The sequence below is a fragment of the Mizuhopecten yessoensis genome, unplaced genomic scaffold, assembly GCF_002113885.1.
Source record: "Mizuhopecten yessoensis strain PY_sf001 unplaced genomic scaffold, ASM211388v2 scaffold9651, whole genome shotgun sequence".
Lineage (NCBI taxonomy): Eukaryota > Metazoa > Mollusca > Bivalvia > Pectinida > Pectinidae > Mizuhopecten > Mizuhopecten yessoensis.
The window spans coordinates 1,258,886-1,282,515 of NW_018408154.1; the positions used below are offsets into that span (position 1 = coordinate 1,258,886).

The 23,630-nt window shown below is 37.5% G+C and overlaps 2 protein-coding genes across 3 annotated transcripts in view; both read right to left on the reverse strand.

Annotated features, from left to right (window-relative positions):
- The window catches only part of LOC110458602 (apoptosis-inducing factor 3-like), a 39,754-nt gene extending 25,368 nt beyond the window's left edge, over positions 1–14,386 (reverse strand). The window contains exons 1-4 of one of the 2 annotated variants that reach the window (XM_021510377.1): positions 14,255–14,386; positions 13,770–13,823; positions 13,369–13,534; positions 537–1,002 (exon numbers count right to left, since the gene is read on the reverse strand). In XM_021510377.1, the coding sequence (XP_021366052.1) occupies positions 537–1,002; positions 13,369–13,402 (500 nt within the window). In that variant the 5' untranslated portion in view covers positions 13,403–13,534; positions 13,770–13,823; positions 14,255–14,386. The remainder of the gene's footprint in view (positions 1–536; positions 1,003–13,368; positions 13,535–13,769; positions 13,824–14,254) is intronic. The other variant, XM_021510376.1, reaches the window with a different exon arrangement.
- A 3,845-nt stretch (positions 14,387–18,231) lies between these two features.
- LOC110458572 (neutral cholesterol ester hydrolase 1-like) lies at positions 18,232–23,630 on the reverse strand. The gene is made up of 7 exons (XM_021510331.1): positions 23,498–23,630; positions 22,731–22,804; positions 21,438–21,605; positions 20,960–21,088; positions 20,024–20,144; positions 19,627–19,690; positions 18,232–19,129 (listed from the first exon to the last, which is right to left on the reverse strand). Exons 2-7 carry the CDS (start codon positions 22,800–22,802, stop codon positions 18,349–18,351), a joined length of 1,335 nt encoding a protein of 444 aa, XP_021366006.1. The 5' UTR covers positions 22,803–22,804; positions 23,498–23,630; the 3' UTR covers positions 18,232–18,348.

Below are 23,630 nucleotides of genomic sequence, written 5' to 3' on the forward strand. Positions count from 1 at the left end.
TCATCTATTACCTTACTCTATCTATTACCTTACTGTATCTATTACCTTACTGTGTCTATTACCTTACTGTATATATTACCTTACTGTATCTATAACCATACTGTATATATAACCATACTGTATCTATTACCATACTGTATCTATGATCTGACTGTATCTGTTTCCTTACTGTATCTATTACCATACTGTATCCATTACCATACTGTATATATTCCCATACTGTATCTATTATCTTACTTTATCTATTACCTTACTCTATCTATTACCTTACTGTCTCTATTACCTTACTGTGTCTATTACCTTACTGTATCTATTACCTTACTGTGTCTATTACCTTACTGTATCTATTACCATACTGTATCTATTATGTTACTGTATCTATTACCATAATGTATCTATTATCTTACTGTATCTATTTCCTTACTGTATCTATTACCTTACTGTGTCTATTACCTTACTGTATCTATTATCTTACTGTGTCTATTACCATACAGTAACTATTACCTTACTGTATATATTACTAAATGAAAACTTACACTCCATCCTGGAGGTCGCCCGTCTCACACACGACCGCCTCTATGACGTCACTGTCCGACATGGCGTTATCTAGTTCAACAGTTCCTTCTATAGTCGAGGGCGATACTTCAACTTCAGTAACGTCACTGTCGGCTTCAGAATGAGATATTACCTCGACTACGGAGGTGGAGTTGTGTTGCTCCGTGAGAATGACCTCAGTGGAAAGAGTATTTGTTTCCTCAACAGCAACAAGGGGAGATGTGTTCTGCGAATTACCGTTCGGAGTATCGTCCGGAAGCGATGTTGGAGCCCAATCCCACGGGCTTTTACCGTCTTTATATTTTGATACGGGTTTCACAGGGCAACTGTTAGACTGTTTGACTGCACTCTTGTCAGGAGGTTTGACCACTGGTTGGTCTACAGGTTTGACCGCCTCTCTGACGTCACTGTTTGTATTGGTGAGCTGTGGCGAGCTATTCACAGAAGCTGAAATTGAGAGTGAAACACAATATATTTCAATCGCAACGCTGTGACCATTATATCTACATTTAACACACGGCATGTGAACAAGAGTGACGTATGTGACAGTTATAATGACGTCGTGTGTCGATTTGAACAAGTGACCTCTACTCGATTGTTTTATAGCCTCGTTGCTACGTACAGAATTCCTAGGTTGCTATGGGGTGATACATTTTGTATATAAAGTATATGTGGCCAGTCGGATGTATTACCTGGGAATATCTATGGATACATTGTAAGTGATTTAACCCGTTGTATATTAGACCCGGACAGTACCTGATCAAATGTTTGGTAAGAGTGTTCTGAATGACAGTACGCTCATCTTTAAATCTTTTTAATACTTTGTAAACCAAGTCAAGTGCGATGAACATTCTCCTATAATATACGCTATGAGGCCTCTCGATAGGAAGGGAACGTCTGGTGTCCAGTTTATAGGAAACACTGTGCAACACGTGTTTCCTTTTCCTGTCCATGTTTATGTTGTTTTAATGGAGATATTAACACGCGAGCGATCATAAAGTACATGTATATGTATTAACACTGGTGTATATAGGTGTGTTCGAACATCAATCACACTCTGTAGCATAAGGATATTGTCTAGTCAACGCTATTCATATGCATTTCACAACCACATGAAAGTGTACACGTCAGGTGTGCGGTCACACAGACTATAACACGGTACCGGTACTGTACACGTCAGGTGTGCGGCCACACAAACTATTACACGGTACCTGTACTGTACATGTCAGGTGTGCGGCCGCACAAACTATTACACGGTACCTGTACTTTACACGTCAGGTGTGCGGCCACACAAACTATTACACGGTACATGTACTGTACACGTCAGGTGTGCGGCCACAGAAACTATTACACTGTACCTGTACTGTACATGTCAGGTGTCAGGCCGCACAAACTATTACACGGTACCTGTACTGTACACGTCAGGTGCGCGGCCACACAAACTATTATACGGTACATGTAATGTACACGTCAGGTGTGCGGCCCCACAAACTATTACACGGTACATGTACTGTACACGTCAGGTGTGCGGCCACACAAACCATTACACGGTACCTGTACTATACACGTCAGGTGTGCGGCCCCACAAATTATTACACAGTACCTGTACTGTGCATGTCAGGTGTGCGGCCACACAAACTATTACACAGTACCTGTACTGTACACGTCAGGTGTGCGGCCACACAAACTATTACGCGGTACCTGTACTGTACATGTCAGGTGTGCGGCACACAAACTATTACACGGTACCTGTTCTGTACACGTCAGGTGTGCGGCCACACAAACTATTACACGGTACCTGTACTGTACATGTCAGGTGTGCGGCACACAAACTATTACACGGTACCTGTTCTGTACACGTCAGGTGTGCGGCCACACAAACTAGTACACGGTACATGTACTGTACATGACACTTTGTATTTAGTATAATAACGATAACAGACCAGTAATTTGGAGACATTATTTCTTATAAACCACTTCACACTACCGGCCTATGTACATATCGTTATATGCACACAGATTCAGTTTGATCAACTCACAAGGTTTGATAACGATAACAGATCAGTTAAGTGTATACTAGTCTATGCATGTATTTACACCAAAGATATCATAAAGTACGTCGATTATATTTAAACGATTTTGTCAAGAAGTGTTTTCGATTACATTATTACTAATATATATTAAAATTGCATGTATTACATTCATCTTAACGACTAATATCCGGGGAGAAAACATTGCCCCCTACAGAAACAACGTCCTTACTGATATATTTAACAAAATCGAAATAGCAGCGCATATCGACAAAGCGTTTAAAACAGGCAGGTTAGCCACTGTATCTGTGTGAAATATTGTATATCTTCAGATATATCCTTCTACTTTAAGACTCGTCTACCTGCACTTCCCAGGTATATGTTGTTCCAACTACACAACTTGTAAACTCTATAATTATGTATGCATCAATAAGTTATAATGCATATCACTTCCCCTAAGCTATACAAAAGTACGTAAGAATTATTTATAGATGTTAAATAAAGTGATGTCTTACCTTGGGAGGTGTGTGTAATGGCCAGGTGTTAAACTCCACACTACCATGTGACATCCAGTACATATGATTTTATGAATTTGTGTATTGACAGCTTCATGAACTAGGATATATATGTGTCGGTCACTGTCACTGGGAGTGTGTATTATATGGTAAACATGGCGAGTGATAAGAGGTGATTGATATATAATGTATTGATGTCAACAGTCGTGCTCAACACAAATCACAGATGGGGAGAACGTACTACATTGTCTATGGGTAAAGTGTACTTCCCCACAACACAAATCACTGATGGGGAGAACGTACTACATTGTCTATGGGTAAAGTGTACTTCCCCACAACACAAATCACTGATGGGGAGAACGTACTACATTGTCTATGGGTGAAGTGTAATTTGTCTTCCCCAAAACACATATCAGTGATGGGGAGAACGTACTACATTGTCTATGGGTGAAGTGTAATTTTTCTTCCCCAAAACACAAATCACTGATGGGTAGAACGTACTACATTGTCTATGTGTGAAGTGTAATTTGTCTTACCCAAAACACATATCAGTGATGGGGATAACGTACTACATTGTCTATGGGTGAAGTGTAATTTGTCTTCCCCAAAACAAAAATCACTGATGTGGAGAACGTACTACATTGTCTATGGGTGAGGTGTAATTTGTCTTCCCCAAAACACAAATCACTGATGGGGAGAACGTACTACATTGTCTATGGGTGAAATGTACTTTCCCACAACACAAATTACTGATAGGGAGAACGTACCATATTGTCTATAGGTCAAGTAAACTTCGCCTTCCCCACAACACAGTCAATGATGGGGAGAACATACTATATTGCCTATGGTTGTAGTGTACTTGCCCCGACACAAATCACTAATTGGGAGTACGTACTATATTGCCTATAGTTGTAGTGTACTTGCCCCAACACAAATCACTAATGGGGAGTACGTACTATATTGCCTATAGTTGTAGTGTACTTGCCCCGACACAAATCACTGATTGGGAGACGTACCATATGTCTATGGTTAAAGTGTACTTGCCCCGACACAAATCACTGATGGGGAGTACGTAAGGAGTTACATTGTCTATGGGTGAAGTGTACTTGTCTATGTTATGTATGGATGTCAGTACAATTTAAGACGATCAAAATCATAAAAAAATAAGTGTAGCTTTATAAATGTTCAATTTGCTTCAAAAGCATGCATGGTCCATCAGTTTTCTTATCCAAAACGTTTCCTGTGAGTGTGAAGTCAGAAAATGTCTTCGATGAGGAGAATGTATTAGGTATATATTGTGTACGAGTCATGCCTCGCTAGACATAACTATGAGACCTTGGAGCGTGGCGTGACGGAATTAAATTGCTTTTCTGCGACCCTCGAAACTGATTGCAACCCTTAAACGTAATATATACTACTTATTACACAACAGAAAGGTTGTGTATCTCTACATTCTGTAATTGATTCCAGAGTCCCTGCTTTTTGCCGCCCTCAGCAGAACGCAAATTAGCAGCTAAACCAACCACAATACACCTGTCTATCTGTCTCTTGCACTCATATTTTAACGGTCACTAAATTGATATTTAACAAAATTACCAGGAAGTCTCAAGAAACGGCTCAGCGTAATATAGAACTACATTCACAAAAAAACGCAACCCAACCTTGAATGAATGAAATGACTTTGTCATATTAATAAAACAATATGACTTGTAAATTACGATGAATATACATTGTTTAATCTCTAAAAAGGGAAAACACGACACAGATTCACGCCAAGGTGGACATTAACTTTGTATGTAGGATCTAGTGCGCTTATGACTGTATAATTTTGGATATGTTTTGGTGCAAATTTGTGAACAAGGATAGCCCTTCAGCACATCAAGCTGTATCTGCATAAAATCAATAAGCTCATCTTTGTTGAAATTACATATTTCTATGAGAAAGTCAATAAAATGCTGAACAACTATTAAAGTACCTTATTTACGTGTAGTCCGCGCCCTACAAGTGTTTACCAACTTGGAGTCCTATCAACAACACAACTTGATGACGTAATACACATACATGTTTGTAGTTTTAGGGGATTCTCCAAATTCACACACAAACACGTCCTATCGGTTGTTTTACGCAATACTAGATTGAATTTTTGTTTGTTTGTTTGTTTGATTTTGTTTAACGTCCTATTAACAGCTAAGGTCATTTAAGGACGGCCTCCCCTGTGTGCAAGATGCATGCATGTAGTGTATGTGTGTGTATTTTGGGAGNAAGCGTAACTATAGGGCAACTATACGCCATCGCATCATCTTTAAATAAATCAAATACCATCATCATATAAAGTTACGAGTGAAACCCTAAGCCAACCCTGTATACTATATATAAATATATAAGATGAATCACAGTCTTAACCATCGTCATAATGATAAGTCAAAGTTACGAGTGAAACCCTCAGCCAACCCTGGACTATATAAGATGGATTTGTAGAGTCCTAGTTAAGACGTGAATCCCTAAGCCAACTCAGACTAGATCTAACTATACGTCGTTAAGTGGCTGGTGATTTACCGAATACACTTTTTGACTCGTCACAGTGTTAATGTCGATGTCGATGGCAGGTGTTATTTGATGATTATGGATGACGGAATTGTCTATTATGTACTCTTAACCGCGACTATCTGACACATTTCAATGCTAATTCACTATGGTCAACGACTACCGATGTAAGATTTTTTTTCTATTACTGGCGAGATACCATGTACGGGCAGTTTTTGTCAATGTCTACGACAACGAATGACAGACTGTTCCTGTTGACAAAGGTACATATACTTATCGTGAATGAGAGAGACGGGGAAAACCAACAAAACCCCTCTTGTACGTAGAAGAAATGGTATTCAACTGTTTATCAAGACGAAGTATAGTTCCTATAGAAAGCGTTCTGATATATTGAATCTACACCGATGTAGATTTAGGGTGGATTAGAACACTTGTTTAATAGCCGATTTTGGCCTATAAAAAAATGAGCGACATAGCTCAGAAGACCAAACAGCTTCTAAAACCATACCACAGGACGTCATTATTGCACACACAAAAATTGATTAAATCGAGAAAATGACGTATAAGAACGTATATAAAGGATTCATCTTGAAGCAAGTGAGAATCTCATTTCCCCCTATTTCTTAACTACACAAATTCCATAAAATTTGAAGTATCAACGTTTGACATGTTACGTATTTATTTTATATAAAAAAGTATGTCATACATGTTTTGAAAACCTCTTACGCTTCAATTACAGTTGCGATTCATCTGAATCGAGGAAGTGTACGTAACGCTTCTATTAGTTGATAACCCATATTTACTGTATATGCTGTCAACGACTGCGACTAACAGAACATGTAGTCATGTATTTCTGTAAAATTTTGTTGAGAGATTTATGATGAAAATTGAAATTATTAACAGGACTTTACACCATTAGTATCGGTGACAACGGATGACGAAGTTTGTGTTGTAGCTGTGTGCGTGTATGTTATGAGAGGAAAGAGCCTAGTCATACACACCGCTGTCGGGTATAGTAGTATAGTGTTCTAATGGGTGATGATGATAAACATGTTCTAAATTATGACGCTTTTCTGGAGATGACCGATGAACAAAAACAGGAGAGTATGTTAAATATACTTTCTTTCGATATGGTTTTCTGTAAACTTGTGTACCATAATTATGTCGTTTTAATGTAGTTTTGTATCATTTTTTTTCATTTCCGTCGTTGTGTACGACGTATAAACTTCACTTCACCTATCATACCGGCTCACTGACGTTGACATTCCTTACGGTGGTCTTGTTTACATTACTAGACGGTTGACTGTCAGATATTGACTATACGTAGGTCCCCGACTTTATTTATGGTCTTACATGAACTTATTTCCTCATCACACAAAAACCTTACAATTTTTGTACTCACAGCAAATAAAATCAGCGTCACACATCATCTACCACTGAGTAATCCACAATCATAGATATAACTTTTTGTAGCATTTAACACACCTTGTTATTGTTACATTATTCTCTATCTCATATATAAAAATCGACTGAAACTGCCCCCACCCCGACCCACCCCTCTGAACAATGAATAGCCAATAGTTTAGGTTGATCGACAATCTTTGATTGGCTAAAAAAGCAGCGCGCAACGGCCGATCAGATTTACCGGTCAACATTTTTCACTGTTGAACGGCCAACTCTTACTGGCTGACAGCAGCACACAACAGCCAATCAGATTTAACTGATATAAGTTTAGCAGTCAAACCAAATCTGAAGACAACATCATCATATCACAGTTGGGAGAAGGTGAAGATGCTGTGGTTTTTGTCAGTTCATTCTTTATCAGCTTGAACTATTGTTTTATTACTTGATAGATGAAAAAAATCCATATCTTTATATTTCCACTCGGAGTCGGAACCAACCTGATGAACTGGTTCCCGAGGACGCACCACCTCGGTGAAATAATTGTGACTGTTGACTGATAAGGAATATGACAACAGTATAATATTTGACAGATTATTTACAAGTATTTTTACTCCCTTTTAGGAGTTTCGCGTGTCTCTCTCTACTTATAAATACTAAGTGTATTTACTTAAACACGACAGAAATACTATACATTTCTACAGCGGCACGTTATGTAGCGTCCGCGAACGCCATTATTCTATTTTCAGCTGTTCCTGAGGCCAAAAATATTAGTTTTTATTTTCATCATGAGTATATAAATATGTTCTGATTGTTCTCGACCACACCTAGCTTTATATATGACTCGCCTTCACCAGATCGGAATATTATCGTGATATCATTGTTGATACCAGTGTAGATGTTAGATAGTTGTTCTGTAGACAGGCTGGGTCGTGTTCTGCTCAACACACTTGGACGGTGGTGCAGTTATTATCATACATTATTTACGCACGATTGGAAGCCTTACCTACAATAAGTTTATTTTTACCAAGAACGAACATTTAAAATATAACGTAAATTGTTATGCTATGTTAAATATAAATCTTTTAATAAAAGGCGACGAACTGTAAGAAGATAACACGCAGTTTAGGCTATAGTATTAGAATTGTCGCCAGTCAGTAGAATGTTGTGATATCCATATTATTACCAATACATGCAAATCGTGTCGACATTTGGCGTTTATCGCTGTGATGAATTATGTATTATTATGGATTTTTTGGGATTTTAACTTGAGAGTTGTTGAGAATAAGATGGCCACATTTCACTCTTGCAGGTTTCATAATGCACATAATTTACTTATTAATGATGAAAATGAACAAGTGCTCATTTTTTAATTTTTTAACTTCATAAAATTAAGAGGTTTTGACCCCTAGCATCACCGATGAGTATTAGAAGGACAAAACAGCTGTATGGTGTGGTGTCATCCGCTTGTGGCTTACTGTATTATCTGTTATCAACTTGTATATGTGTGCAATCACCTGTCTGTGTCTTACCAATCACCTGTCTGTGTCTTACCTTTCACCTGTCTGTGTCTTACCTTTCACCTGTATGTGTCTTACCAATCACATGTCTGTGTCTTACCAATCACCTGTCTGTGTCTTACCAATCACCTGTCTATGTCTTACCAATCACCTGTCTGTGTCTTACCTTTCACCTGTCTGTGTCTTACCTTTCACATGTCTGTGTCTTACCAATCACCTGTATGTGTCTTACCAATCACCTGTCTTTGTCTTACCAATCACCTCTCTGTGTCTTACCTTTCACCTGTCTGTGTCTTACCTTTCACCTGTCTGTGTCTTACCATTCACCTGTCTGTGTCTTACCAATCACCTGTCTGTGTCTTACCTTTCACCTGTCTGTGTCTTACCTTTCACCTGTCTGTGTCTTACCAATCACCTGTCTGTGTCTTACCAATCACCTGTCTGTGTCTTACCTTTCACCTGTCTGTGTCTTACCTTTCACCTGTCTGTGTCTTACCAATCACCTGTCTGTGTCTTACCAATCACCTGTCTGTGTCTTACCTTTCACCTGTCTGTGTCTTACCTTTCACCTGTCTGTGTCTTACCAATCACCTGTCTGTGTCTTACCAATCACCTGTCTGTGTCTTACCTTTCACCTGTCTGTGTCTTACCTTTCACCTGTCTGTGTCTTACCAATCACATGTCTGTGTCTTACCAATCACCTGTCTGTGTCTTACCTTTCACCTGTCTGTGTCTTACCTTTCACCTGTCTGTGTCTTACCAATCACCTGTCTGTGTCTTACCAATCACCTGTCTGTGTCTTACCTTTCACCTGTCTGTGTCTTACCTTTCACCTGTCTGTGTCTTACCAATCACCTGTCTGTGTCTTACCAATCACATGTCTGTGTCTTACCAATCACCTGTCTGTGTCTTACCTTTCACCTGTCTGTGTCTTACCTTTCACCTGTCTGTGTCTTACCAATCACCTGTCTGTGTCTTACCAATCACCTGTCTGTGTCTTACCTTTCACCTGTCTGTGTCTTACCTTTCACCTGTCTGTGTCTTACCAATCACCTCTCTGTGTGTAACCTTCCACCTGTCTGTGTCTTACCAATCACCTCTCTGTGTCTTACCAATCACCTGTTTGTGTCTTACCAATCACCTCTCTGTGTCTTACCAATCACCTGTCTGTGTCGTACCAATCACCTGTCTGTGTCTTACCAATCACCTGTCTGTGTCTTACCAATAACCTGTCTGTGTCTTACCTTACCAATCACCTGGCTTACCAATCACCTGTCTGTGTCTTTACCAATCACATGACTGTGTCTTACTAATCACCTGTCTGTGTCTTACCTTTCACCTGTCTGTGTCTTACCAATCACCTGTCTGTGTCTTACCAATAACCTGTCTGTGTCTTACCAGTCACCTGTCTGTGTCTTACCAATCACCTGTCTGCGTCTTACCAATCACATGTCTGTGTCTAACCAATCACCTGTCTGTTTCTTACCTTTCACCTGTCTGTGTCTTACCAATCACCTGTCTGTATCTTACCTTTCACCTGTCTGTGTCTTACCAATCACCTGTCTGCGTCTTACCAATCACCTGTCTGTGTCTTTCCTTTCACCTGTCTGTGTCTTACCAATAACCTGTCCGTGTCTTACCTTTCACCTGTCTGTGTCTTAGCAATCACCTGTCTGTGTCCTACCTTTCACCTGTCTGTGTCTTACCAATAACCTGTCTGTGTCTTACCTTTCACCTGTCTGTGTCTTATCAATCACCTCTCAGTGTCTAACCTTCCACCTGTCTGTGTCTTACCAATCACCTCTCTGTGTCTTACCTTTCACCTGTCTTACCAATCACCTGTCTGCGTCTTACCAATCACCTGTCTGTGTCTTACCAATCATCTGTCTTTGTCTTACCTTTCACCTGTCTGTGTCTTACCAATCACCTGTCTGCGTCTTACCAATCACATGTCTGTGTCCTACCAATCACCTGTCTGTGTCTTACCAATCACCTCTCTGTGTCTTACCTTTCACCTGTCTTACCAATCACCTGTCTGTGTTTTACCAATCACCTGTCTGTGTCTTACCTTCATCCCTAACGAGTTGTTCACTGGTTGATTTTTCACTTTTTAAAATCTGATTACTGTTTTACTACAGGTAACTTTTAACTGTTTACAGATTACTGTTTAGTTATCGATAATAACTGTTTAGAAATTAATTTTTACTGTTTTCGGTTTAATGCACCGATTACTGTTTATATTTAATATTTACTGATCATTATTTATTATAGGATGCCAATTACTGATTCTCTTTTTCCTTCATAAACTACTTTGTTACTTCCAATGGTTCATATGACATTTCATTTTACAATGAGGTAAAATTAAAAAATTCAATATACCTGTATACAATCTGAACCCGAAATAAATAAAATAGACGACAAGTGAGACAGCAAAACAAATGGAAAGCCAACATGCCCCGACTTTAAGACTGAGACGAAATCACAGCAAACACCTGTCATGAAGTTCCTTCATAGACAGGCAAGTACGAAATACAGATCTACAACCATTACAGACAGACACACGTCATTAAGGTAGGATTCAAGAATATAATCTTTATACGAGCGTGCTTAAACATCGGTGTGTACCTCTCAATCATCTCTTCTGGCTTTGTTACATTAGAGTAGACGGATAGAATTAAGATTAATGAAAAATGTAATGGGATACTTTTCGTTGATGTTGATGGGCTAAATACCCCGTATGACACATCTGATATCGACAACCTCAAACAGTGTCAATGGAATATGGAACTAAATGGAATTTCTGTTTATAACAAATGAAAAGGTTTTTCAGCCTATGTGGATTTTAGATATTTTTTACATATGTTAATTCATTGTTACTCGTAAGAAAGAAAACAAGGATATCGTTACTGCCTGGCTAACCAGAGAGTATCCTGGAAACATAATTAAAACAAATGATGAATAATACATCCATAGGTCTAATGGGGTCATAACAAAGTAAATAATTCATATTAAGTTAAAGAATATTTACACATTTCGTATGAATAAACTGTCTACACAGTAACCAGAAATATCCAATGGTTTATTCTACAAAAGGTCATAATGTGTAGAAACAGAAAATATTCAAACAACACATCTGTCACTTACTGTCAAGATGATTATAGACCTAGCTAAAATTGTATATATATTCATCGCAGCAAGGTAGAGATATAACATGTTGATTATTTAGTGAGAAATGTATTCATGTAAATGTAAATACAATTAATATAATGAGAAATATAACTATAATTACAAACGTTACAGGTAACATAGACAACATAGGAACACAACTATACTGGTAACACAAGACACATACAGGTAACACAAGACACATACAGGTAACACAAGACACTAGGAATAAATCTCATAAAGACACCAACGAATCGTACAGGTAACACAAGACACTAGGAATATATCTCGTAAAGACACCAACGAATCGTATAGGTATCACAAGACACATACAGGTAACACAAGACACTAGGAATATATTTCATAAAGACACCAACGAATCGTACATGTAACACAAGACACATACAGGTAACACAAGACACATACAGGTAACACAAGACACATACAGGTAACACAAGACACATACAGGTAACACAAGACACTAGGAATATATATCATAAAGACACCAACGAATCGTACAGGTAGCACAAGACAAATACAGGTAACACAATACACTAGGAATATATCTCATAAAGACACCAACGAATCGTACAGGTAACACAAGCCACATACAGGTAACACAAGACACTAGGAATATATTTCATAAAGACACCAACGAATCGTATAGGTATCACAAGACACATACAGGTAACAAAAGACACTAGGAATATATCTCATGAAGACACCAACGAATCGTACATGTAACACAAGACACATACAGGTAATACAAGACACTAAGAGAATATGTCGTGAAGACACCAATGAATCGTACGGGTAACACAAGACACTAAGAGAAAATGTCATAAAGACACCAATGAATCGTACAGGTAACACAAGACACATACAGGTAACACAAGACACTAAGAGAATATGTCATGAAGACACCAATGAATCGTACAGGTAACACAAGACACTAAGAGAATATGTCATAAAGACACCAATGAATCGTACAGGTAACACAAGACACTAAGAACTTTTTTCATAAAGACACAAACGAATCGTACAGGTAACACAAGACACTATGAGCATATTTCATAAAGACACCAACGAATCGTACAGGTAACACAAGATACTAAGATAATATTTTATAATAAGACACCAATGATTCGTACAGGTAACACAAAACACATACAGGTAACACATGACACATACAGGTAACACAAGACACTAAGATAATATTTCATAAAGACACCAACGAATTGTGTAGGTAACACAAGACACATACAGGTAATACAAGACACATACAATTAAGTAACACAAGACACTAAGAAAGTATTTCATAAAGACACCAGCAAATCGTACAGGTAACACAAGACACATACAGGTAACACAAGACAGTAAGAGAATATTTCATAAAGACACCAACGAACCGTACAGGTAACACAAAACACATACAGGTAACAGTTCGTGTAGCATATGGGATGTAACCACTGGCCAATCTAGTATGAATTATTGTATTATTGTAGGCATTTTTAGAGGTCTGAAACAAGATACAAGTTAGCGGGAGTCGAACCCGCGCCTATCAGCACACTGAGACTCCAGTGCTGTTATATATATATAACGGCCAACCAGAATGTTGATTTAGTAACATATACTTACATAAGTCATAGGACCTAGACTGCGCTTTCCCCATGATGATGATAATAGGTACAGAGTTCCTTCAAAGAATTCACGTTGGACAACACACACGTTTTTTTTGTATCTGATCAGAGGTGAATTTCTCCGGCCAACAGTGTGAGAAGTTCAGTTGTGGTCCAAAGCTTTCCTTCGGGAACAGACAAAGAAAAGCAGAACAGAATTTTACAAGTCAACAGCAGCGCAACCGATACCTATCTACGATAGCTTAAGATAGGAGAGGGAAAACGAAGATTCCATATCAGTTCCAGCAAGGCCTGGATAGTTTTAGACCCCAGGACTTCTACTTATATTTTCCATTATTACATCAAACACGCTTACATTATGTATGTGGTTATTTATGTGAATTAAGAAGTTACACTTACCTCTCTTTAACACTATACGGAGCTAACTCGGACTGGTTCATGTATATCCCAACACTGTCGAAAAAGAGTTATCAAATGACATCTCAATGCAAATACAATGCTTTTAAATTGAGATGACATCAGCTCTATCAAACGAGTTTTATAAACGTTGAATTATATGCACATGATTCATCACCGTTTAAGTAGGGAAGGACATATGTTATATATACCTGTTGTATAGAAACACGATTACGTAACATGGAAACCCCACGACCGGAACAGAATTAACTTATTTTTGATAGAAGGGAATATTTCATTTTTTTTTACAATCGGACAGAGAAAGTAAACAGTATCAAGGAAATATCATATTGACAATGAAAGTACTTAACACCAATACTTAACTTTACAGAGTGAAACGCTTATCTAATTATATACATTTTAACAGCTTTGTCGAAAAAGTATTAAATGAATATATTCTAATTATCTTATATCTCGTTATTCCTTACCTATTACACTCACGGACAGTCCAGGTTGATCTTTTCCGCCGTCTGATTTCACGAGCATGTTACACACCCACTCGCCTACCTACGACAAGGCTCGAACGATCCGACGGAAACTCTGGACTGGACACGGAATCCTTGAGGCAAGTATTACTTTACAGACGATAAACGTACATGTCGTTCCTTCTTGTAGATAAGCATGAAGTAACTATAAGTATGCATTAAAGTCAAAATGGCCCTGATAAAGATAATTAGATAACAAAACATTTATCAATGAAATTCATATAAAGTTCTGACAACCAACACTTACTTCTACATTGTGTTGACAACGTGTTGTGATGTCCCATAACTTGACTGTGGTATAGGTCATTTAGTAACTGTCACTAGTAGAGGAACAAGAAACTCCTAATGCCAAGAAAAAGGCAAATTTTGGTAATTTGTTTATAAAAAAAAGAGAATTCAACAAGATAATATAATTTTAATTGATATTAACATCGATTAAACAGAAATCCAACATGCTTTTGTATTTGTTAAGAAGTCATGCAATGACAAAAGATATGATACTTTGAGTTTCATATCCTTCAATTTCACATTAAGATAATTATATCGATGGTAATACCCATTGATACAAAAGAGTTGAAAAAGAAAATGGCGTGACATTAATACTGTCAATAACATGAAATTGAATGCACCACTGACAAGTCGAGGACGAATTTCATTTTTTATTAGTCTGTTCTAAATTCCAAAATCTCAGATCACGTTTTATCAAAAGCTATTATTGGAAAAAAAACATCTGTGTTTAAAGCCGTTCAGTTATTGAGTGTCCATAATATTAAAGAATTGTGTATACTAGGAAAATTCATCTATGAGGCAAACAAATTAAGGGTATTATAATGGAATATGATTCTCTGTATATTGTCCATGATTTGTGTATAATATGTATTGTATACTGATGGGCCAATGGCCTTAAGTTCGAATAAAACTTGAAACTTGAGACAAGACAAGTTCGTTAAGAACACAATGCTGTGCTTGAACAGGTCCACATAACGAGACCATTCCACATTTTATATATCAGAAAAGACATGCAACAATGACAAGCCCCAGGTAAACAATTAGTGGCGTTAGGTCACCTACAGAAATATGTATCACCAGCCAGGTAATGTATGTCTATCTGTCTCGTACAGCACTGAGAAACTGTCAACAGGTTAATAACATACAGTTGGAAAAAAACAATCTTGCATATTCACCAATGTGTCTCAAGTTAAAACCTAGATAAATCATATACCGTCATATCATTTTGATGAGGACGATGCACCAACCAAAATCGACATGCTCCATTTTTTCTATTTTCCCAACTTAATACTTAACACAAATTGATATATTCCTATTCCCGTACATTTGATTGTTATTATTTTACCGAAAATAACACCACCCGGGGATTTATTTGTTTGGGCAACGGGTTTGAATTCTTGAATCATGCAAAAAAAAAAAAAAAAAATGTAGTATGTCACTTGACTTGTGTTTACCATTACAAGGCAACGAATTACAATAGTAATAATTATGTCATTATACAGGTGATATAAATGCAGATTTATACATATGTTTACTGTATGTGTAGCGACATTAATGGCTAAAAGAAATAGCAAATATTTAGTGTAAAAAAAAAGGAATGAAATTTGATAAAGGCACGAAATTGGATAGGAATGTCAAATGATTGATTACAAAGATAATACAAGCAAGAGTTTGGTATACCTGTGTAGCTGATGAATGTTGGAATGCATGCGTGAACGAGCAATGTCGCCATGTGTTAACGCTGTGGTATTTGTGGTTTTCTCAGTAGCCTACTGAGTCGTTCAGATTCTTCTTGCAGTAGCTTAAATGAGTTTTATTCACATATTTTTAGCATTTACAACTGTGATGTATAATAATGTTTATATATATATATTATTTATTTGGGGGACACCAGTTTTTCTAGGAGACAACTCGTGTCATCTGAGAGCATCACAGAAAAGCTACAGACTTATCAACGGGCGGACTTGGGGTCGAATCTAAATCTTAAACCCTATGGTACGTAACTTATAATGTCTTTTTTCAGGAGAGGCACGGCTCAATACATACGCACCTTACAAAGTATTTAATAGGAAATTAACCAGTTCTCGTTTATTTTTATATTCGTATAATAAATTAGGTTTACGCATATTTGCATCTTTCTCAACAGTAGTTCAGACCAATTTTAATTTTCACCTTTTTGCTCACTAACATAGTCAATGAGTCCTTAAAAAAACGAAACAGCTCTACCGTATATGACTAGATTGTATAGGTGCCATCAGCTGTGGTTGCCAACTATTTTAGTAAAGTTCTGTGCTTCCGTAATACCCGAATCATTCGTTGTGATGCTTTGTTAATCTTTCGAAGATTTTCTGTTGATATATTGCCCATGTCGAATCATTACCAAAATATTACACATTGTCGTCAGCCAATTCCTTACTATGACGACTTCTAACTCACCCTATAAATAAACGGAATTCTTTAACAGAGTTTGTCATGTGCAGGTGTGGAGGATATCGAATTCTTCCAAAGGCTGTGGAGTTTGAATCATAGCTAGGGCTTGGAGTCACAAAATTATAAATTAACCAACACAGAAATGGATTGTATAAAGAATTTAGACACCTAGTTAATAATTTGAATCACGGAAAATTTGCCAACTTGAGATAACTCAAGGTAGATAACTCTCATACATGTGTATAAAAATTCGTGGTTTTCGTGGTGATAACAAACACACTTTTCCCATTTTCAATTTGAAATGTACTAGCATTCCTTTAATTGTTTGTGAAATTCATATAAGATGTTTCAGTCACCCTGTCCAATAGTTTAGATCAACTAGGACTTCCACTGGTTTGGCCCCTATGGCATCTCGCCATATCACGATCTGTATGGTGCATTGCATTAGGTTTTTTGCATACTGTGTATATTACCAAATTTCGTAGGTGTAATCACATGTGTGTTCTACGGTCATCTTTGCTAAAGAATCACGAAAGGCAATAGGATGGTTGAGTTAAAATACTAGACGTTTGTTTGTGTGTATAGGATTTCAATCTACACTATCTGAGTAGCTTCAAATCACGGAAATTAGAGTACCCCAAACATTTCATGTACTCGGTAAGCCTTCAATGTGATGATACTATCATATTGCAATTATAGTAGAAGATCAAAGAAAGATTGCCGCCTTAGACTCTGATTAATCGTTCAAATATGGTCAAACTTCGATCTAATTAAGCATGAAGATGTATTATGACACTGCGACCTCTCTCACTGTTTGCATCTAATCCGGGAATAGTTTGAGAAACTGTAACTGCCACCAACACAGTTAAAAACTTGTTCTGTATATTATTTTATTTTGATATTATGATTTTTGAAGAAACAGGTAATGCAGTGTTTCGTTTTCATTAAGGCTTTCAATCCAATGTAAACTATTAATTATAAAAAAGTTGTACAGGTCCCTGATTTTATTTCCATTACAAGTCAATTAAATAGACTAGTCAGACATTTTCCTGAATAACATCTATACATATTATACATATTAAGCATGTACTCTTAATTGCAAGTGTTCTTAGTATTGTAAGCATGTTCCCTACGTACTATGCACAGGACACATTAAATATATCATAAGGTACTAGACAGACTCGGCTAGAAATCAATTACGTGCATGTGTTGCTTTACTGCCCCTGGGACATTTAAAAAAGATAATACTTGAAAAGTTATAAACGGTACTTCGTCAAAACAATATCAAAATAATATAATTTCAAAATATTGTATTAACGTGTTATACATGTTTATACGGTGTAATCGAAGTAAAAATTCCCAGCCAAATATTGACTTTTGCGCTACAAACGATTTTTAATTTGCATTTTGATTTCCCTAATTCTTTTCGAAAATCCACTGCATTAGATGTGATTCAACAAAGACAATAAGGACACATCATATATATTTTCCATTTTAATGATAAAAAAAACTATTCTTTATTAAAAAAATATATGCATTATTCACAAGAACAAGTATCGTAAAGTTTTAATAATCTAGTCTAAAGCTTCCAACATAACTCAAAGATGTTTTTGCAGAAAATTGACTAAATCGTTCATTGCTCGTATTCCTACCTGAAATGGCATAGGGCCTTTAAAGAAGAAGATCATCCCGTGAAAACCGTCGGGGTAGTGAGCGAGATGAACTTTAACCCCTGCTTTTTTCAAACGCTGATAGTATATGAGTCCATCGTCACGTAAGACGTCATATCCGGCTGTTAACACATAGGTCAAAGGCAAGTCCATGTTTTCTTTATCATCCACCATCAACGGCGAAAAATAAGGATCTAAAATTGTCTTTTCGAGGCTCGCCGACAGCTCTTCGTCTCCAAAGTCTGTCGGTTTCTCAGCATTGTATAACTCTGGATTTCGTATATGTTCCTTCATCAGCCATTTTTTATCGATATATTTGGCGTATTTGGACTTTTTAAGTGCCGGAGATGTGTGCTGGTTGTTTAAGATCTTCTCCAGATGATCGTAGCTGATGTTTCCATAGTTAAGCCAGTATGTCAACATCGACACGTCATTCAACATCCCGGGGATGTAGTTCTTGTTTTCAACATAAGACGGTGTCTTCATGTCAAAAAGCTGAAGGCACGGATATATTGGTATTTGGATTTTGATTTTCTTTTTAAGGCGGAGGGCTACAGCGGCGGTGAGATGTCCACCTGCACTGTCACCGGAAATAGCTACGCGGGAGGCATCGATACCTAGTTGTTTACCATTATTTAGCACGTGCTCTGTGACTGCTAGACAATCGTGAAATGGTATCGGATGCGGGTGCTCTGGAGACTGTCTGTAACTGAGAAAAGACAAGAAAAACATATTAAACAATTTGGGATAATTACTAAAAACTATATTTCATCATCTGATAGATGATCTGACAATCGTATAATTAACAGTTTAATCGTTAGGCTAATACATTTTTACAAAATTTTAAATTCGTTTTGAGTTTCAATTCACATATGATTCCATAGGCAAAAGTGTAAAGCCGGAACCGTCTACTTTAATGTACGTGCTTTGAAAAAGACATGTTACATATTTGGAACAGGACACTTAAATTAAGATATTATGAAATAAAATCAAAATGTAATATTATTTTCGATCAGTATTTTGATCCGCTGAGACTCACACATAAATGTAAATTTAAATGGAGCCACGTGTGCGCACTATTTCCAACCAAACCTGAGAATATAGAAAGACTTCAGGAACTTTGAATGTTTGCTGATTGTTTTAATCTTTTGATGTAGAAAAGGACATGTTGCGTCATTGGTTTTAAGAACATTAAGGAATACTTACGCCACAGAAACTACAACGATTCCAATCCGCTTGGCTAGCTCGCGTGTTGCCTGGTCGTACACATCTAAAATGTACAGTGGATATTAGGATTAGATTACAATCGCGAGTTTTAAAACTGTATTCATATACGTCAACACAAAACAGAGTAGGAGTGTCTTTTTTTAAACATAAACACTTTTCATTATTTCTTCCAGGAAAGGGAAAAGAATAATTCCTATTGAAACCAATCCATTGACATTCCATTTCTTCTACAGAAACTGAAAAATGATTGGGTATACTAATGAGGTTATTGATTCAATTGAAGAAAATTTACAAGGACTTATTCTGTAGACTATTTGACCAATAATATGACACGAAGGTACTTGGAAAAAACTACCTTCCCCAGATCTAGACGTACCTATGGACAACCAGGACCAGCCCCCGCCATGATAATACACCAGAGCGGGACGAGCCGTGTGAGGCCCTTTGACTGGCTCGTAAACCCGTACACCTACACCGGCGTACTCAGTATCGTAGATCTGTAACAGAAAAAAACCTGTCTCATTTACAAACAACGAAGATATACCCATGTACAGTTCAATCGTGAGTAAACTCCTGGAAGGGCGAGTGACGGAATCAACTACAAGCAAAGAAGTATTCTATCCTTTTTCGGCTAATGTGTATCGGTTGTGACAAAAGAGAAACAGAAACAAAATCAATCATTCAGAAACATGTGGAAATACTCTGCCCAGTTATCAGCAGACATTGATGGTCAATGACAAGGTGATATGTTTAGTAGGTGTATTTTGCTCAAACGATGCCGCAATTGCTAGAATTAACACAAGGTATAATTTATGTACATTGTATTATTCTTCATATCGGTTTCTGAAAGCTGGTCGACGACGATTTTTCCTCAATATTTAGAAAATAGCAGAAAGAACTGTTCCTGTAAATGTGTTCTATATGGGATTTTAGGCAGAAAGGAAACGCATTTTAGTGATTACTTTCCGCTTTCAGCTGAATAAAATGAAGCTTTCCCTGTCAAGTGTCTTACTGGGAAATAGTATCACCCTGTTTCATGAAGAGTGGTATGCTCAATTACGAAGTGTTGTCTTCAATAATACGTTGATACAAAAGGGAAACTTAGAAAATACTAATTCCAAATTCTATTGTACACTTTCAAACAGCCTATGCCTTCAATTTTAAAACAGTAAGAAGACATAAAAAGATGACCCTTTTTAACAGGGAAAGTCTATTTAAGGGTTGTACAGAACAAATCAACATGATATAATTATAGATAAGAGATTTAAAAATTCTGTGATCAAACATGACATTCTATAAACAATTGATATACCTTTAATTCAGGATCTGCTCCTAGTCCAAACGGACTTCCGGTAATCAAGGTTGTTAGGACAACGTCCACTAATTTCCTTGTGTACCACGTGACTCCGCCCGTGATACCGAAGTTGTGGAGACTCAGTATCTAAAGATAAAAGTGTTCATTGAAGCATGATTGATCAAACAGCAGCATTTGAAGCAGTTTGTTTAGTCAGTCGTTAGATCTATATTTTTCTATATATATACATATATATGTGTAGTGTCAAACTATATGAATATATCAAGAACGAAAATATCAAGCACGACTTTTGTCGTCTTCAAAAGACCCTCCAACAAAGCAACCCATATCCGACTTAGTTGGTATCCATTCCTGCCTTTTCTTTGACAGGGGATGTTTGAGAAAACTTGGGTGTTAAGAAAAAAATTCTCCGGAAAGTTGAGAAAATAGTGTCATACCGTGATACCTTTTGAGTTGTATGGAGATATATACGCACCGCTTTACCGTTGAATCTGAGTGAACTATCCAGTATCCGTGCGCTCCAGAGCTCTGTGACTCCCTCTGGAACCTGCGTGTCCATGTACTGGAACACCCCGAAGGACAATAGAGCCGTAACCAAGGCTGTCAGGATAATCTTGAGAAGGCTCATCCCCTTTCTCTGTGACTGCAATAGATAGTTCATAGGTTAGTAAAGTAAATTCCAATGGTTCCACGAAGTTGTACTGAGGGATACCACGTCTTACGATATAACATCTTCTCTGGCCCTCAGAATATGTCATGACTTACGAGTGGTTGGCTGATACCTTATTGAAGAGGATACAGCTAAATCAAAGTCGGTACATTTTACCTTTATGCTGGCGGGCGATTCCTTTCATCTTTGATCAAATAGATCACATGCATGCATAGTCCGAAATAACTGAATAATGTTTGCGGGCGGGGACAAATCATTTGAAAAGGAGGTAGTCAGTTATTCGGACTAAAGTATGCAGTTTCAAGGTTGGTCTACCCGTATCATCTGCAAAGTGGCGCGTAGTATACAGAACCTTCCATATTTTATGACATATTTTTAGGGAAGAAAAGGATATTGAGAGGGGGAACCATTGGATTTCGGAGATGTTAATACTTATGTTCTACTGCCCATGTAAGATCACTGAGGGCATGCTTCTAGTCTCCAGTTTGTCATTGATTTGGTTTTGTCATGTTGTATGTGGTTCTATGCAGTTGTGGCATATTGTCTTAATAAAACACCGTTTTTACTGGTCAAGATATTCTAAGAATGAATATGTGTGTCGTTGACCGATCGGGAGTGTTTAGAAGTGTGGTGGCTGATTGGTGCGTCCGGATGAATTTGTGTTGACTAATAGTGCTTCATTAGGAGTTTGTGCTGGCTGGTTGGAGCCCCTGTTCGCGTAAGTGGCAGCTAATTGATGTCAATTCGTTACTTTTTGTCTTTTTGTTGCTATATACACTACGTAATAACAAGAAGAAAATACCGAAATAGTATCATTCATCTAGCGTACGGGTGTTTCACAGATATCGAAAGCTCCGTATGAACCGTATTTAAAATGTGGTTATCTTTGCGGGATAAGTTTATAACTCTACAGAATGCCATTGGCGGTTCAGTTGCTCTTTAATATGCTTTTCCAACAAAATATGAATAAAATTTTGATGTTTGATGTTGAACCGATTATGTAAGTTTGGTAGAGTGTATAAACATATCCCTACATCCAACTGAATTCGTATCCTTTTGTATGTCATAGTCAAACTTTAACAAAATGGTACGCTTTACCTTGACCGTATGTTCGGTTAAAAACTTTCCCATGGCCGCCGCATCCTTTTTCTTTCCTCCCTTATGTACCATGGCTGTCGAGAGAAAGGACAGGTTTATGATGAGTCGGTGTAGTATAAACGTTTAAGTCACAATTAATCGGAACTCTATCCTCGCAATTCCAGGTGTTACGCTCACTTTACTCCCGAATTTACATGACAAAATCGAAGGCATGCGGTAAGTTTTTTTTATGGGTGCGTTAGATACCGTAACCCCTGGAATTGCGATGACGTCAGAACATAGACTCAGGTTTATTTACATAATTCCATTGTCATTGGAGAAGGTAAAGCAACATACGGATGAACCCTAAAAATAGACGCCGTTCGTTGCCTCGCCGTCACCTAACAAGGTAAGTACTACATCTTACAGTGTCTATTTCAGTGTCCGGACTATATTTACATTTCCATTGCAAGTTCATCTATAAGCATTTCCATGATAAATTGCGTTCATAGGCCTATAAACGCTAGGGGTGTGAACGTAATTAGATCAGCGTCGATTAACATGAGACAATTAACCTTTAGAAGCAAACATTTTGGTGACGTTAGTTACGTTAGGCAGTTCTAGCATCGAAAACATAAGGGAACATCTTTGTTTGTGTCAATAATAATCAAGAAAATTACCAAACAAGAGATGTAAAAGTTAGCTCCGACTAGTTGGTACATGTGCAAAGATAGAAACATCATCATAAATTTTCTGAAAAAAGAGCTGTATAATTTGAAATATCTTACCTGTGTTGGTGTTGCTTGTACAATATACAAGAAATGACCGCGTGTGGACTGTCCGGAGTTACATGAATACGTGGCAGGGTGAAGGATTCGTCCAGACTAGGTCCTGTCTGATCTATATATTACTATAGTACTA

Excerpts from the sequence above, each read along its gene's own strand:
- LOC110458572 (XM_021510331.1), bottom strand. The coding sequence starts at position 22,802 with ATGGTACATAAGGGAGGAAAGAAAAAGGATGCGGCGGCCATGGGAAAG. Across the intron at positions 20,145-20,959 it reads GAGCAGATCCTGAATTAAAG|ATCTACGATACTGAGTACGC; the intron begins GTATATCAATTG and ends TTTCTGTTACAG. Across the intron at positions 19,130-19,626 it reads ATCGTTGTAGTTTCTGTGGC|TTACAGACAGTCTCCAGAGC; the intron begins GTAAGTATTCCT and ends GTCTTTTCTCAG.